At 35.5% G+C, this 15,883-nt stretch overlaps 1 protein-coding gene across 5 annotated transcripts in view; it reads left to right on the forward strand.

Annotated features, from left to right (window-relative positions):
* SNTG2 (syntrophin gamma 2) overlaps nucleotides 1-15,883 on the forward strand; it is a 249,146-nt gene that overhangs the window by 114,071 nt on the left and 119,192 nt on the right. For all 5 annotated transcript variants that reach the window (XM_070732927.1, XM_070732929.1, XM_070732930.1 and 2 more), the window contains 2 exons: nucleotides 5,979-6,066; nucleotides 11,983-12,074. In XM_070732927.1, coding sequence (XP_070589028.1) covers nucleotides 5,979-6,066; nucleotides 11,983-12,074 — 180 coding nt within the window. The remainder of the gene's footprint in view (nucleotides 1-5,978; nucleotides 6,067-11,982; nucleotides 12,075-15,883) is intronic.

Here is a 15,883-nt window from a genome sequence, read left to right on the forward strand (position 1 = left end):
AACATGGCAGCCGCAACAGGGAAGCAAGCTGGGAGGAGGGAAGCGGGTGAGCGAGCGAGAGAGCTGAGGAAGGAAGCAGGCGAGCAAGTGAGAGAGCCAAGTCTGGATTATCTGGCATTTTTGGCCATCTGTCTATCCACCCGCCTGCCCGTTCATGTTGGAAAATCAAAACTCTACTGTATTAACTTGTGGCCTTATGTCCAAATATAATCTCAATATAAAACAGACATGGAAGAAAATAGAATTGAATTGGAACTAAGAGCTCTAGATAAATTTCTGACAGGTCCAGAAAATGAATTATTTCCAAATTTTACAGTTATCTACTTCAATATGAAAGAACTGAAGATGTGATCAAAGGACCCATGTTGGCATGGGTACAAAATTTAGGACGTAACATCCAATTGGCAGATTGGGAACAGGTATGGAATGAAAATCTTAAATTATCAAAATCAGTATTATACAAAGGGAACTATTATAAAATGTGTTATAGATCACATTTAGTCCCAACGAGATTAGCAAAGATTTCTCCAAATTGGAACCCAATGTGTTGGAAATGCAAAAAAACACAAGGCACCTTCTTTCATATGTGGTGGTTGTGTCCTGAAGCGAAAAGATTTCGCAACATAAATGGATGCAGGATATAACCAAAGTACCCATAGAATTTACACTAGAGCTCCTCCTCCTGGGAATATTCATCACCAGGATAGTATTTGCACAGTTCTGGAAAAAACCAGACATCCCTTCAAAAAATTTAATAATTAATAAAATCTACAAATGTGTTGAAATGGACAGACTTACAATAGAACTTTGGGGCCAAAAAGACTTGTATTATTATGAGATTTGGGAACAATGGTATCAGTGAATTAAATATAGAAAAATAATAACTCAATAAGTACCATAATATGTAAATATGTTTGTAATAATGATAAAAGAAATAAGAGTAAGCATAATGTGTTAATATCTAAAGAAAAATGGAACTATGTAACAGTATAGAATTGCTTAAAGAAACATTGTAACAGTTATTTTAAAGAAAAGATTTGAAAATTAATAAACTTTATTTTTTTTAAAAGAATGCAATGTTGCAGGGTACTTCTGCTGACTGCCAGCTGCCCACAGTTTGTAGCTTAATTATGATGGGGCTCAAGGTTGACTCAGCCTTCCATCCTTCCAAGGTTGGTAAAATGAGGACCCAGATGGTCAGGGGCATGCTGACTTTGTAAATCTCTTAGAGAGGGTGGTAAAGCATTGTGAATTGGTATATAAGTCTAAGTGCTATTGTGATTGCTACAGTATGATGGGAATGAAGTAGTGTATATAGAGTTGATGGGATGGTGTTATGTCACTCCTTTTTCAAAGGATATTTTAAAATTATTAAAAGTCTTTATAAGATATTAAATCCACAGTTAATTGTGGGGATAGTATGTATATATATGTTAGTCTTATTTTAATGCACATTTTTCTTTGTAATGTCTTGTTTGGACTTTTTTATTTGTTTCTTTACAAATTTTGGTGTTTTGTATTTTAACTTTTGAATAAACATTAAGAGCCTTGGTGGCACAGTGGTTGGAATGCAGTATTGCAGACTACTTCTGCTGATTGCTGATTTTGACTCTGTAAACCACTTAGACAAGGCTGTAAAGCACTGTGAAGAAGTATATAAGTCTTATAGTATATAAGTGCTATTGCTATTATTCTGCCATTGCCCCCACCCTCCCCCCACAAAGGTGAGGCACTCTCTTGGCCTTATAAAAAGGTGTGAAAAAATACGACTCTTTGCCCTAGCTTGGAGCACCAGATGTGAATGCAGCCATGGAACTGGCTATAGATCTGAAACCCACTTCTTTTAATTAACTTTAACATTCCTTGATCTTTTTAAATTTTATATATTGTTTTTATACTGTATTGTATATTGCCCAGAGTCTGTGAGGGAGATGGAATTATGATAAATAAATAAGTAAATAAACAATTAATGTAAACACATATTATCTTTGGAAGTAGGGGAATTGAGAAGAGATAACTCTATTACGTTCACAGTCTCATTATTAATAGATAATTTTTAGTCATGATAAATCAGTCTACTAATTTAATAACAATAACCATTTCCCTGTTAAGACATGTCAAATTTTTCAACTTTCAATCTTCAAACATTAGGGGTGCTCAGAAATCCCTGGGGGATTGTAAAGATATTTTGGTTTCTTTAATATAATTTAGATGTACTTGGAAAGTAATTACATGAATATCATAACTTTTTAACATTTTGTTTGTTTTATTTATGAGTGGATGTTCTATAAAATGATTTTGTATGTGTATCATACAAAGACTTAATACTACTTGGATACATCATTAAAGTCATCTGTAAAGGATTGTGGGAATTATCTTGAAGAAGTAATTCAAAAAAATATGTAAAACCAGCTTGTTGAAAGAAATGACAGGGTGAAAAAGGAGCTCAATATTGCCTTGCCTTGACCCTCTTTGATATAAAAATGAGAGATCAAATCTTTGTCTAGCTATCAACATTGTGTTATTATATTATACTTAACAATTAAATGCCAAGGACCATACAGCTATCTGAAATATGTATGGATCTGCTTTTACCAAGACTGACTTATTTATTTATTTTTATTAATTCGATTTCTATACCACCCAATCCCAATGGGACTCACAAGATGAAATTGTGCTTTATTATCATGACATAAATTGCTAATGCAGAGCAAAAAGTTATAAATGATGTTTTAAAATTAATGAATTATTTTGTGCTATCTGATTAAATTATAATTAGTGGCATGATTTACCATAAATTATAACTTGTTGCTACAGCATACTAATGTGAATTTTTATATTTTCCTTGGTTAGTCACAAAAGAGCCTGAGAGCCATCCTCCTTTCAATTACACTATTTTCCCTAGAAACTTAAAAAGCTTCAGATGCAGATTTGAAGGCTTCATTAGCATAACATTAGCAAAGAGAGGGGCAAAGTGATTAGGTAATGTTGGTGGCCTAGAGAGGAAATATCAATTCATGCCACCTTTAAAAAGGATATTAATGAAGTTCAGAAAGCCACATTTGTCAGTCTGGAAAGATTAGAAAATAAATATCTTTTTCATTAAACATGGACAAAACTCAACCAGCATTTTAAAAAACCTTTATTTTAATCATTTATAAATAAATTAACTCTCTTATAATTCCCATAATATTTAGAGTTAATTTCCCCCCAAAAGCTGAAATGTTTTAATGCACTATCCAATTTAATCAATGTTATGTGAAATGTATGTTCCGATTTTTCCTCATCCCATGTGTCCTTCTGTTTATACTTAGCATTGAACAGAAGGAATCTTTGTAGAATTAAACATTTAAATTCCTTATATTGCTTAAGATACCATGTCATTCCTATTGTGCTAAACAAATTAGAGAACAGACCTTCTGAAAAATATAGACTATAACAGTCTATACATAACAAAGAACAAAAAAAGAAAGAGACACAACAAATAATGTTCTTCTTGCCTCAACTCAGAAAGCTCAGATTGCCCAAGGATCTGCTGATACAGTTCTACAGAGGAATTATTGAGTGTCATTTGTACCACAATAACTTCCTGGTTTGACACAGCAACCAAACAGGACAGGTACAGATTTTGACGGATAGTTAGGACTGCAGAAAAAACAGTCGCAACCAGCCTGCCTTCCATTAAGGATCTGTATACTTTAAGAAACAGAAAGAAAGCTGAGAAAATATCTATATAACCATCATATCCTGGACATAATCTTTTTCAACTTCTTCCCTCAGGACATCACTGTCAAAACACCAAAACGACCAGACATAAAGATATTTTCCCCTCTGTCATCACTCTATTGAACAAGTCATTCCCACAGCACTGTCTCATTTCCCATCTTTTCTCATCTTTTCTATTATCTTCTATTGTTTTTTTTAATGATTTATCTATTGTAACTGTTATTGTGACCTATGACTAGTACAGTACTTGCTATTTATAAGTACACTAAAAACTTGTGCACTGGAGATAAATTCCTTGTGTCCTATCACACTTGGCCAATAAAGAATGCTATCCTATCCCATCCCATCTTAGCCTATCCTGCTATAAAGGGATAATTCAGTTGACCAGGATTCTGTTGAATTACCAGTTTATCCATACTAGTTTATTTGATGGTACAAAGTTTTCCCAGATGGTCCTTGTCCATATGCACATATTCAAATGCCGGTTTTATTTCAATTCTTTTTTGTGGGTTTGCATTTTTTATGAACCTTTTTTTCTTTTTGTAGAAATATAAAACTTATAGATGACTCATTTGGGACCTTTCCTCATAATTTGTACTATCTAAAAGTTGATATTACACTGATGTTTTCATTTACAATAACAGGTTGCCATCATTGCATAACTCAATGTGGGTTTTTCCTCTCTCTGTCTTGAGAAAAAGAGCCCTGATATTAGGAAATACACCAAATATCTTCATCCAGAAGCCCCATTTATGCTTAGTTTATTTACCGGATTTTTCAGAGTATAAGACGCACTTTTTTCCTCCCTAAAAGAAGCTAAAATTCAGGAGTATCTTATACTCTGAATGAAGCTTTTTCCGAAGCTTTTTTTCCCCAGCCCTAACTAGGTGCTAATGATCTTCCCAGCTGTTATATTGAGGATTCTTTCATTGTTACTGTCTGGGAAGAATGTTTTCCAAGCCCTAAGTCTTTGCAGAGTTTTTTTCACTGTTCTAACTTGCTCCAAATAAGTTTCTTTTCAGCTCTAACCATGTTCCTAATGATGCTAACGATGTTCCCAGCTCTTACTGCTTGCAAGCTCTTTCATTGTTACTCTCTGCTAAGAATGTTTTCCAAGCCCTGTCTTTGCAGGGTGTTTTTCATTGCTCTAAGTTGATCCAAATGTTTCTTTCCCGCCCTAACCAGGTACTAACGATGTTCCCAGCTCTTACCCGCTTACAAGCTCTTTCACTGTTACTCTTTGCGAATAATGTTGGGTTTTTTAAGCTGAGCTTTTGATACTGCATGCGCAGGATGTGAAACACGCATGCACCCACGTGGCGCAGGAGGAAGTGAACGGGCAGTGAGGTTAATTAGAACCCTGTTATTAATGGTTGGTTGAGCAATAATGAGATAGGTTATCATATTTGAGCTGATATATTAACTGGGACTTTTCACTAGTATAAAAAAAGCAGGTTTTTCTGTATGGATACAATACATTTTGCAGTAACAACACACACACACACATGCACACACACACTTGATATAAAGCAGCCTGTCTCGAATCTTCTACTTATGTATTTACTATTTTTACTGATCTATAATTTAGTGTAAAATCAAGCTGAGTTTGAATTTTAGCTCACTGCAAATGTGTCAGGTTAGTATGCAAATAATTGGCAAATCAGTACTATTTAATATACATTAATATTATTTGTTGCCAAATGTTAAATTTCTAGGAACAACAATTCATTGGAAGCTAAGCATTCTTACATTCTTTGCATGCAGCCAGAATCATACTGGAGACTCTGCCAGGATTCAATAATCTAACCAGAGTGGAGAACTTTTAAATATCATGAATTTAGGATTTTAAAAATATAAGCATACATCTCGATTGGTTCAATCCCACACTGAAATTAAAGCATTTTCATTTAGGTAGATTGTTTTCTGTTATTCAAGAAACGGCTTTGAAACATTGCATTGGCTCATTTGTTTGTTTTTGCTGTGTAGGAACTAAGAATGTTTTTCATATTTTTTAATTTTTCATCTCTTCCTTGGGTGTGGATACACTTAAGCTTTATAATTGTTATAAATCTTCATTCCAGTGATGAAGGTAATCTTCATTCCAGTGATGAAGGTAATCTTCATTCCAGTGATAAAGTTGAATATTGAATTTCTGACACATCTAGTGAGAATGCAGCTCTTTGATGTACATTATTTTGCTCTCCATGGCCAGTTGTTTGGTATAAAGTAGCTGTTATTTATCACACTGACAGGTGCAACTGCTGCGAAATGCTGGCGATGAAGTTGCCATCACCGTTCAATACCTCAGGGAAGTACCATCATTTCTAAAGCTCCCATTGGGTAAGGGGAAATTAACAGATATCTGTAAAATGTTTTCTGGTGCAACATTTCTCATAACAAATAGACAGTTCTTCATACCTAATACATCTTTCATGAGTACTTTATTTAAGCAAAGCTTACAGTTCAAAATGCTGTATTATGTAAAATTTATCTTTACCCACTTCATATTTCTTTATTTGTTTATAGCAATTTTTAAACTGCCAACTGACTAGGCCAGTGCAGGCAAACCTTTTTTTCTTTGGGTGCCGAAAGAATGTGGGCATGCACTATCGCGCATGCGTGAGTGCCCACACCCATAATTCAATGCCTGGGGAGGGTGAAAACTGCTTCCCTCATTCCACATAAGCCCTCTGGAGGCTGGAAACAGCCTGTTTACCAACTTCTGGCGGTTCCAGTAGGCTCGTGTTTCACCCTCCCCACGCTCCAAAGGCTTCATTGGAGCCAGGAGTGTGTAAAAACACCCTCCCTCACCCCTTTGGAGGCTCTCTGAAAGCCAAAAATGCCCTCCCAGAACCTCTGTGCAAGCCAAAAATCAGCAGGCCGGCACACACATGCATGTTGGAGCTGAGCTAGGGCAACAGCTCACGTACCAACAGATATGGCTCCACGTGCCACCTGTGGCACCCGTGCCATAGGTTCACCATCACTGGACTAGACTGTGGTTGGCACATCTAAACTGATTCTCTGGACTGACATTCTGTAGGGGTAGTTCTCAACTGTGATTCCCATTGAGCCCAAAATTTCTGTTGCTAAGGGAGATGTATTTAAGGGAGATCCATTTTACGACCTTTCTCGCCACAGTTCTTAAGTGAATCTCTGCAGTTGTTAAGTTAGTAACCCAGTTGTTAAGTGAATCTGGCTTCCCTGTCCTTGCTTGTCAGAAGATAGCAAAAAGGTGATCACATGATACCAGGACATTGCATTTGTCTTAAATATGAACCAGTTGTTCAGTGTCTGAAGTTTGATCACATGACCATAGGGAGGCTACAAAGGCTGTAACTGTGAAAAATGGTGATGTCACTTTTTCAGTGCTGTTGTAACTTTGAACGATCACTGAATGAACTGTCGTAAATCGAGAACTATATGTATAAACAACATATACAGACGTATTTAGTTAGTATAGATCAGTAATGGTTAAACTAGGCACACGGAGCCATATCTGCTGGCAGATGAGCCATTGCCCTAGTTCAGCTCCAGCACACATGTGCAGCCCAGGCAGCTGATTTTTGGCTTGCACAAAGGCTCTGGGAGGGCATTTTTGGCTTCCAGAGGGCCTGCAGGGGGTGGGGAGGACATTTTCACCCTCCCCAAGTTCCAAGGAAGACTCTGAAGCCTGGGGAGGATGAACAATGGGCCTACTGAGCCTACTAGAAGTCAGGAATTGGACCGTTTTCGGCCTCCAGAAGGCTTCCGGGAGCAGGGGAGGCCATTTTCATCCTCCCCATGCATTGAATTATAGGTGTGGGCACTCACGCATACTTGATAGCACACACATGCCTGTGCTTTCAGCACCCAAGGAAAAAAAGGTTCGCCATCGCTGGTATAAATGAACCAACATCAACATCTTTTTTTTCCTGGTGGCCAGAACTGAATATAGTCTTCCAAATGTGGTCTTATCATTGCAGCATAAAGCAACACATGTGATGTTGACACTATCCCTCTATTGATGCAACCTAGAACAGCGTTAGGGGTTTTTTAGGCAGCTGCAACAAACCGCAGGCTCATATTTAAGTGATGGTGTACTAGGACACCTAGTCTATACCTGTGAATTCAGTTTTTCTTGCCTATTTGTAGGCATGTGATTTCATCAGCAAAAGCTTGCAATGTTCAAGTTTACCATAATCTAAACTAAGCCAACTCACTAGTCAAGTAGTTCATACTATTAGATATTTTAAGCAAATAGGCAACTCATAGGACATTCCTTATTATGCCCATATAGCATGATTTTTTTTTCTCCTGGATACCTGGTGCACTTCATCTAAGCACTGGGCTATAGCTTCCCATTTAGAAATTAGACATTTTTGGAAATAACTGGCATTTTATTTTCTCTGATAATTTCTCATTTTTTGAAATTAAAAAATATATTTTAACAGGAATTCCAGTTGATATTGGTATCTTAGATTCAAGGTGCTGCTTATTAACTAGAAAGCCCCTTATGACACAGAGCTTGGTTAATTGAGGCATTAACTTTCTCCCATAGTAATTGCCAAGACAAATTTGATTTGGCAGCAATACCATTTGGATATAAATAAACTAGTGTTACAGATATCCAAACTAGTGTTACAGATATCCACTATCTATAGCACTAGTTGCCCTCTGAAATGAGGATGGGGGGAATGAATATCCTTGTCCAGGATTTGGAGCTTGCTCTATTTTTACATTGTGGAGTGTCCACTTTTTTCATCGTGTTATACAGTTTTGTCATGACATATTGTAAATGTGCTCTTGGATGTTTGTATTTTGTCTTAGACCTGATGCTTGAGAAAGAGACGGGTTCTGAAAGCATCAGAGAATATAAAATTCTGACAATTCTAGTGACTAATTTTGATAGTGTAACCTGGGAATTGGCACTAGGTCTTTTTCCCCCAATGGGTATATCTAGGCTCTCCATTAGGCAGAATTATTCCTAGACAGTCAAAAGGCAAACCAAGAGATTGCTGTCCACTCTGAGCACTATTTTTAAAAAGATAATAAATCAGGAATGTCAAAGTCAATTTGCATTTGTATTTGACTTCAGGGGGCTGGGATGGGAGTTACCAGGTCAATGTCACCATGATAACCTCTTGTACCCCTCCCCTGGGGCTCCCCGGGCTCCATTTTCACTGGCAAAGGGCTGCAGGACACTGTCACAGATGAAAATAAGGCCTGGGAAAGCCACATGCAGCCCACCCGAGCTTCATTTTCACTGGCAGAGGCACCCTGGGTCAGTCCATTGTTGTTTCCATGGCAGCCTCAGGGGCCAGATATATGCACCCCATGGGCTGAATGTGGCCTGCGGACCTTGAGTTTGACACGCCTCCAAAAAATCAGTCTAATTAATAAATACCTTCCTTGGCTTCTTCAACTGTGGCATAGCTTTCAATACACACACACAAAAAAAAAAAAAAAGGGGAGAAATATTAATTACTGAAAAACTGTATCCTAAGAAAGACTCCCTACCAAGAAATATAAAAACTAACAAAAAATTCAACTGTTTATATACTATGTATTATCAGAACTGCATCCCTCTTAATACTCTAAAACAAATTTGAGAGACTTGAGAATTGAGGGAGGTTGAAGGAAAGGTAAAAGGATGTTTCTGTTCTGTATCAGTTTTATTTTTATTTAGTCATCAGTCTGCCTAATCTAGCATAATGATATTTTTAAAATAAAAATAAGGTGGAAATTATTTTCATGTGCAATTTTCCTAAAATATACTGTATATTCAGTCTTTTGGAAGAAAATGCTGCCTTGTGATTATTGTAATGTTTTTATTCCATCATAGAGAATTATTTAATCAATTTATAAACCATTTCAATCAACCAACTTTATATATTTAAACACAAGTAACAACTGCAGCCAAACAGTTGTAAAAATGAAAATGCAATACAACAGTATTGTGAGGATGATGCTATCCATTCAGTTGTCCCTGACTGTTCGAGGTTCTATAGGCTCCACGTGTTCACATTTTCCAATCTCTCACTACTTCTTTGGTAATAATGTACAATAAAACAAATATGGTTTATTTCGACAGTTAAAAAATATGATTAATCCTCATAAAACTAATGATAACATTCTGGCCAGGTTTTTAATGAGCTTCTGGGAGGGCTGGAAAGTTGGAACTACCTTGCTTGGGAGACAAACTGTTCCAGAAGAAGGGAGTTCTCACAGACACTCTCTACTTTGGGGTTTCCTCCCATCACCAACTTTCAATACGGTACCTACAGGTGCTTAGAAGGCATCTTTGTTGTTAACCACCTAGCGTCTTCATGTGAGATAGGTGGCCATATATGTCAATAAGCAAGTAAGTAAGTAGGCAAGCAAGCAAGAAGATAAATAAATTTTCTGTGCTCTTAAATTTGATGGGCAAAATCTATATCTGTAGCAGTCTCAAAAGATGCCTGGACTGTCACATTGTCTATCCCAAAATCATATATGATCGCTACAGGAAAATCAAGATTTTAACTTTTATATTGCTTTAATTTTGAATAATCTTATGTATGCTTTCGATTGCTATGGAACTTTGCTTTTGAATGCAATGATATTTTGGTATCTATATAATCTTTGCATCAAATTCATTTTTAAGAATTGTATCCCAAGAAACGTAAACCCATTAAACTGGGGAAAGATTGCTACTTTAAAATTTGATTTGTGCTAGAAGCTTTTAAAGCTAGTTGTTACTTCTCAAAATACAGGAAGAATTATAAAAAGAGTGAAGGATAAACAATATTGCAATCTTTTTTCTCTTTTTAGTTGTGAACAGATATGCATACATTCTGCATTTAACTGTAAGGAAGTAAAAGTATCCTCTTTGGAAAGGTTCATTCATAAGCATCATTATCAATGTGAGACAGACCATTTTGTCAGTATTGTGTTAAAAAGCTTTAGAAATAGTTCTTCAACTGCAAATTACTGGATATATGTCATGTATTTTGTTTGAAGTTGCTTGGTAGTAAAATCCCATAATTTTAATAGACCCCTTATCCAAGTTTAAAAATTGATTTAGTTCCAATTGTACACGATGAAGTAAATTCTGCAATTTTCAGTAAGGTGTCACTAATGCCTTCTTCTCTCAAAACAGTTATCCAATAATGTATCCCAGTTGTAATTTATCCAATAACTTTTAGTATTTAATCCATTAACGTCTAGTATTCCAGTTGCAATTTGTCCAATAACTTTAGTATTCAAGTTGTAGCCCTGTAAATAGGATATTCTATTGAAGTGCTGACTATTATCTTTTTATCTGCAAATTCCTGAATGAGTTTGAACTACTTTCTTGCTACTTTTGCTGAGGCCTTAGGGTGGTTTGTGATTGTTTATTTGGCAAACTAAATAAAAAAAGAATATTAAAGATAAAGGAAAAATGAATCAGTTACAGATGAAAATAAAATGTAGAAACAAAATATAATTGCTTTTTTGATAATGTATATAATAATGCCTGTGTAGAATTGACCTTTAATAGAAAAAGGCGATAAATCGAATATTTATTTCTCCCTGAATGGTTGCATCAGAATCCAAATTAAAGCATCTACTTCAGTCTTGGCATGAGTATATTGAGTGAATGAGAGTTCCTTCTCTCCCTTCTTAACTGATTGTCAATCTGATCTTATCATTATGAACTTTGTCTAACATTCAACTAAAATTTGTATGCCGCCCCGAGTCTACGGAGATCAAATCAAATCAAATCAATCAATCAATCAATCAATCAATAAAATCTGATTTGATGTAATTTAAACATACTATTTCTTGTTCTGGCCCATGAAATGAAGAATCGGTCTTGGTCTTTTTCAGGGTTGCATTATTTCATTTACTTTAAAAGTGCTGTTGGATCTGTTCTTGATTTGATGAGATCAAAAAATGTCACCATTCTTCAATCACTCTTTATAGGTTTAATTTCTAGACCACTAGTGTAGAAATTAAGATGAAGTAAAGGTATTTGGCATATGTTTCCATAGGTTGCTGTTAAAATTTGAGTTCTATAGCAAAAGGAGTGTATGCTATTAAATCTGGTTAAGCATTCCAGGCGTTTAATTCCTCAGCTTCAATATCTTTAACTTAAGTCATAAATTAATTAAATCATACATTTTCCTTTACTTGTATAAACCAATCAAGTTGTTTACATGCATTGGATTTTTTCCTAAATCAGCTTATGGTAATTGTTCTCTGATAAGCTCAAACTTAGACGAAAATATTTATTTTTTAAATACCCCATTTCAGGTTCCCCTGGACCATCAAGTGACCACAGTAGTCGTGCTTCTTCCCCTCTCTTTGACAGTGGCTTACATTTAAATGGAAATTCAACAAATACAGTAAGTACATTAATATTATTATTAATAAACTAGCTGTGATGACAGCACTTTATTGACTTTGCCTTATCTAGAAAGCTAAGCAGGATCAGGCCTGGCAAATATGTGGATAGAAACCTATTGCCAAGAAAATTGCCTGAATCTGTCAATGTAAGTCACCAAAAATTGAATTGAAGTCAAAAGTGACTTTACTTTGTTGATCTGCTTCTTAAACAAAATGAAACAATTTGAATTTTACTTTCTACAACTGTCTTAGCTTATGATACAGAAAGATAATAAGTATGCTTTGTCTCGAAAAATATTCAAAAAAATAGCTTGGTATAACAGTAGTAGACAGCAGTGGCCACAGGTCTGTCAGTGAATGTACATTAAGAGAGGAATTTTTTTTGTGGTTTAAAATAAATAATACATTGTTGCCAAAGATAATACAAAATGTTTGGAGTGAGATATAACCATCATATTGTTCGCACCAATTTTCATTTAAAGCAATGTATTGGGACTATTTTTGGGATAAAATCCTAGGAGTCCTAGGAAGGAAAAAAATATGATAGCTGGGATGTTCAGTGAATAGATGAGATGATCATCATTTGTTGTACCATTGTGTTGGAGGAGTAATATCTCACTGAAAAACTTTGCTCCAACTGGCCCAGCTGGTAGCACCTTGTAAGGGCCCCTTTCCAAGGTTACAGGAGAATATGTACAATGATTTTTAAGGTGGAAAAGGGCTTTATGTCCTAATGGTAGATAAAGCAGAAAAACCATCTTCTAGGAGAAGGGAAACTCTGACTGCAAACCTCCACTGCCTTGTGAATACAGCAGTCCCTCGCTATACCGCGCTTCACCTACTGCGGCTTCACTTCATCGCGGGTTTTCAAGAAATATTAATGAGAAAAATCATTCGCGGATCTTCGCTGGTTCGCGGGTTTCTGAGGAAGTCAATCGGCAGATTTAAACAGCCCACGGAACTCGATCGGCAAGTTTTTCAAAAAAAATATATCTAAAATTGTAAATACTGTATTTAAATACTGTATCTAAAATAAATACTGTGTGGGAAGGGTTTATAAACACTTAAAACAATGAAAACTTACCAAACAATTACAATATAAATACTTAAATAAGTACTATCAGTCGATAAATTCCCCATCGCGGATTTCACCTATCGCGGCCGGGTCTGGAACGTAACACTTTGAGGCAAAATTCAGAGCTGGAATCCTAGAAGCAGTTTGTGACTCTGTTCAGACACATTCTGATAACGCCTGCGGACATAACTGGAACCAATCATATTAGCTTTGCCATTCCATTGGATTATTTCAGAGATGCGGAGAGCAGGGGGTCTGCTGCTTGGGTAACAGTCTATCTTCCATACTAACCTACCCAGGCCTTGTGCTGTGGAGAGGTTTATATGGCATTTTAGGAACTCTTTCCAGAGCATGATACCATAGTCTTTCGAGACTCAAGGATGCCAATGAATGGGATAATCAACAAAATATGGGACCTTAGAAATCTCCTCTATCTTATCCAGGCCAGTTTTATCTTTGGATCATTTTATGAGACTAGATATATTGCCTTTAGTCCTCATTTAGTAACCGCAAACGGTTTCTAAGGAAACTACACGAAAGGACACACACTAAGGAGATCACTGGTTGCTTTTATCTCATTTAGATAAAACCTGCCCAGATCACTTGTTTTATGAGGTGAATGGCTATATAAATTAGGTAGGTAATAATAATAATAATAATAATAATAATAATAATAATAATAATAATAATAATAAATTGGATTTGTATGCCGCCCCCCTCCGTAGACTCGGGGCGGCTAACAACAATGATAAAAACAGCATGTGACAATCCAATAATAAAACAACTAAAAACCCTTATTATAAAACCAAACATATACACAGACATACCACGCATAACTTGTAATGGCCTAGCTAGATGATAGGTAGGTAGATGATAGCTAGATGGTAGGTAGGTAGGTAGGTAGGTAGGTAGATAGATAGATAGATAGATAGATAGATAGATAGATAGATACATAGATAGATACATAGATAGATACATAGATACATAGATACATAGATAGATACATAGAATCTTGTGCTGCAGTGCCAGCATTCTCTCACTCCAATGTATGTCTGCCTCAAGTGCAGACAATTGTCTGTAAATGTAAGCATTAATCAAAAAAATGATTTTACATCATTTATTACAATTAATTACCATTATATTTTCAAATGGTTGCTATCTGAGGCAGGCACTAAACGAGGATCACTTGCATACGTATGTTGTGGTGGTGAAGCATTCTTACATAATGTATTTGCAGTTCTTTAAAAATGTGCTTCTCTAATTTCAATCATAACATATTGTAAACAAACTTTATCATTGCACTGAGCTGTAAGGCAGAAAGAGAATACTTGTTCAGGCGGTACATACAAAGGCGAGTGTAACGAAGACCATCAGACTGTACAGACAGATGCCTCTGTTTATCTGATATCACAGCTCAACTTATGGAGACAAATGGCTGCTCACTGTGCACATATTTCTGTTTTCCCTGATGGAACTAGAGAGATTTGGAGCAAAACTGAAGAAAATGGAAGAGAGCAAAAAGCATGCTGATTATTTGGAAAAAGCTACTCTCTTTTAGTTCTCTGAAGTTGAATCCCCTGATGTGCTACATCACTTCACACAAGATGCCTTATCCAGTAGGTGGGCTACATGTTGCAAGGGATAGGAATGCCAATACAAGACCTTGTATTTCATCTAATCATGCAAAAAAGTTATTAAAAAAGTACTTTTTTTAAGCTACAAAAAGTTTCCATCCAGAAAAAAAGAATTTTATTTTTTTTAGAACAAGAAGGCATGATTCAAATTCTGGTGAAAAAAATAATCTTTTTAGCTTATTGGTTGAAAGAATAAATACACAAATTTGCATTTACCAGATTAAACTGTAATCCCAATAGATGGAAGAGATGATTAAGAAATGTTAATTAAAAACAAGTAATAGTAGAAATGGCATCAATTTCAACTGCATACTATAGATATTTTATTTTCTGAGTGTATCTTTTTCCAACTACTCTGGTGTTTTCAGAGAATCATCATTCCATCTCCTGTTTTCCTGTGGCATTTGGAAAATATTAATACAAGGCAGGAGTTTAAATCAGTTAGTCTTTCTTGTTCTGTATCATGTTTATGAGAACAAGGAAGTATGGTTGTTTTTTAACCTGCCTTTTTAAAAAATGTGAAACATTCTTACTAGAATGCAGTTTGTTTATTTATCTGTTTTCATCTTTCTCTATGTATTGGTCTTTTTTTCATTCAAACCATGCATCTTTGAAATTAAATTCAATAAGGAACAGTTTAGTACAGATTACCAGGAAAAAAGCTTTATATTTGGGGGGGAGGGGGAACCAAGCAAAAGTAAAAGAAACAGAAAATTATTTTAGAAACAAGATAGAAATATATTTCACTTCCAAAACATCACTTAACCCCACATTTCAAAATTTTCAGGTATGATGCTGATGTCTAATAGACCAGATAGGGTTTTTTTTTGCATTTTGAAGTAAAAAAAAAGATATTTAATTGAATAACCCTGAAAAATTGGTTGAAAAAACTACATGCAGCTGAGTTATTGCTTTCCCACAACAGGGAGAAACAGGGAGGTTTTTAGACTACTAATTTAAAATAGTAAATAATAAATACTTTTAATTAATGTTTAATATACAGTAGTTTGATCATCAGTTTGAGTATTTTTTTTAACATTTACATATTTTATTGGTAAAGTATAACAACTAGGAGATACAATGAAATACAACCAAAAAT

Source organism: Erythrolamprus reginae, chromosome 1 (assembly GCF_031021105.1).
Source record: "Erythrolamprus reginae isolate rEryReg1 chromosome 1, rEryReg1.hap1, whole genome shotgun sequence".
Classification (NCBI taxonomy): domain Eukaryota; kingdom Metazoa; phylum Chordata; class Lepidosauria; order Squamata; family Dipsadidae; genus Erythrolamprus; species Erythrolamprus reginae.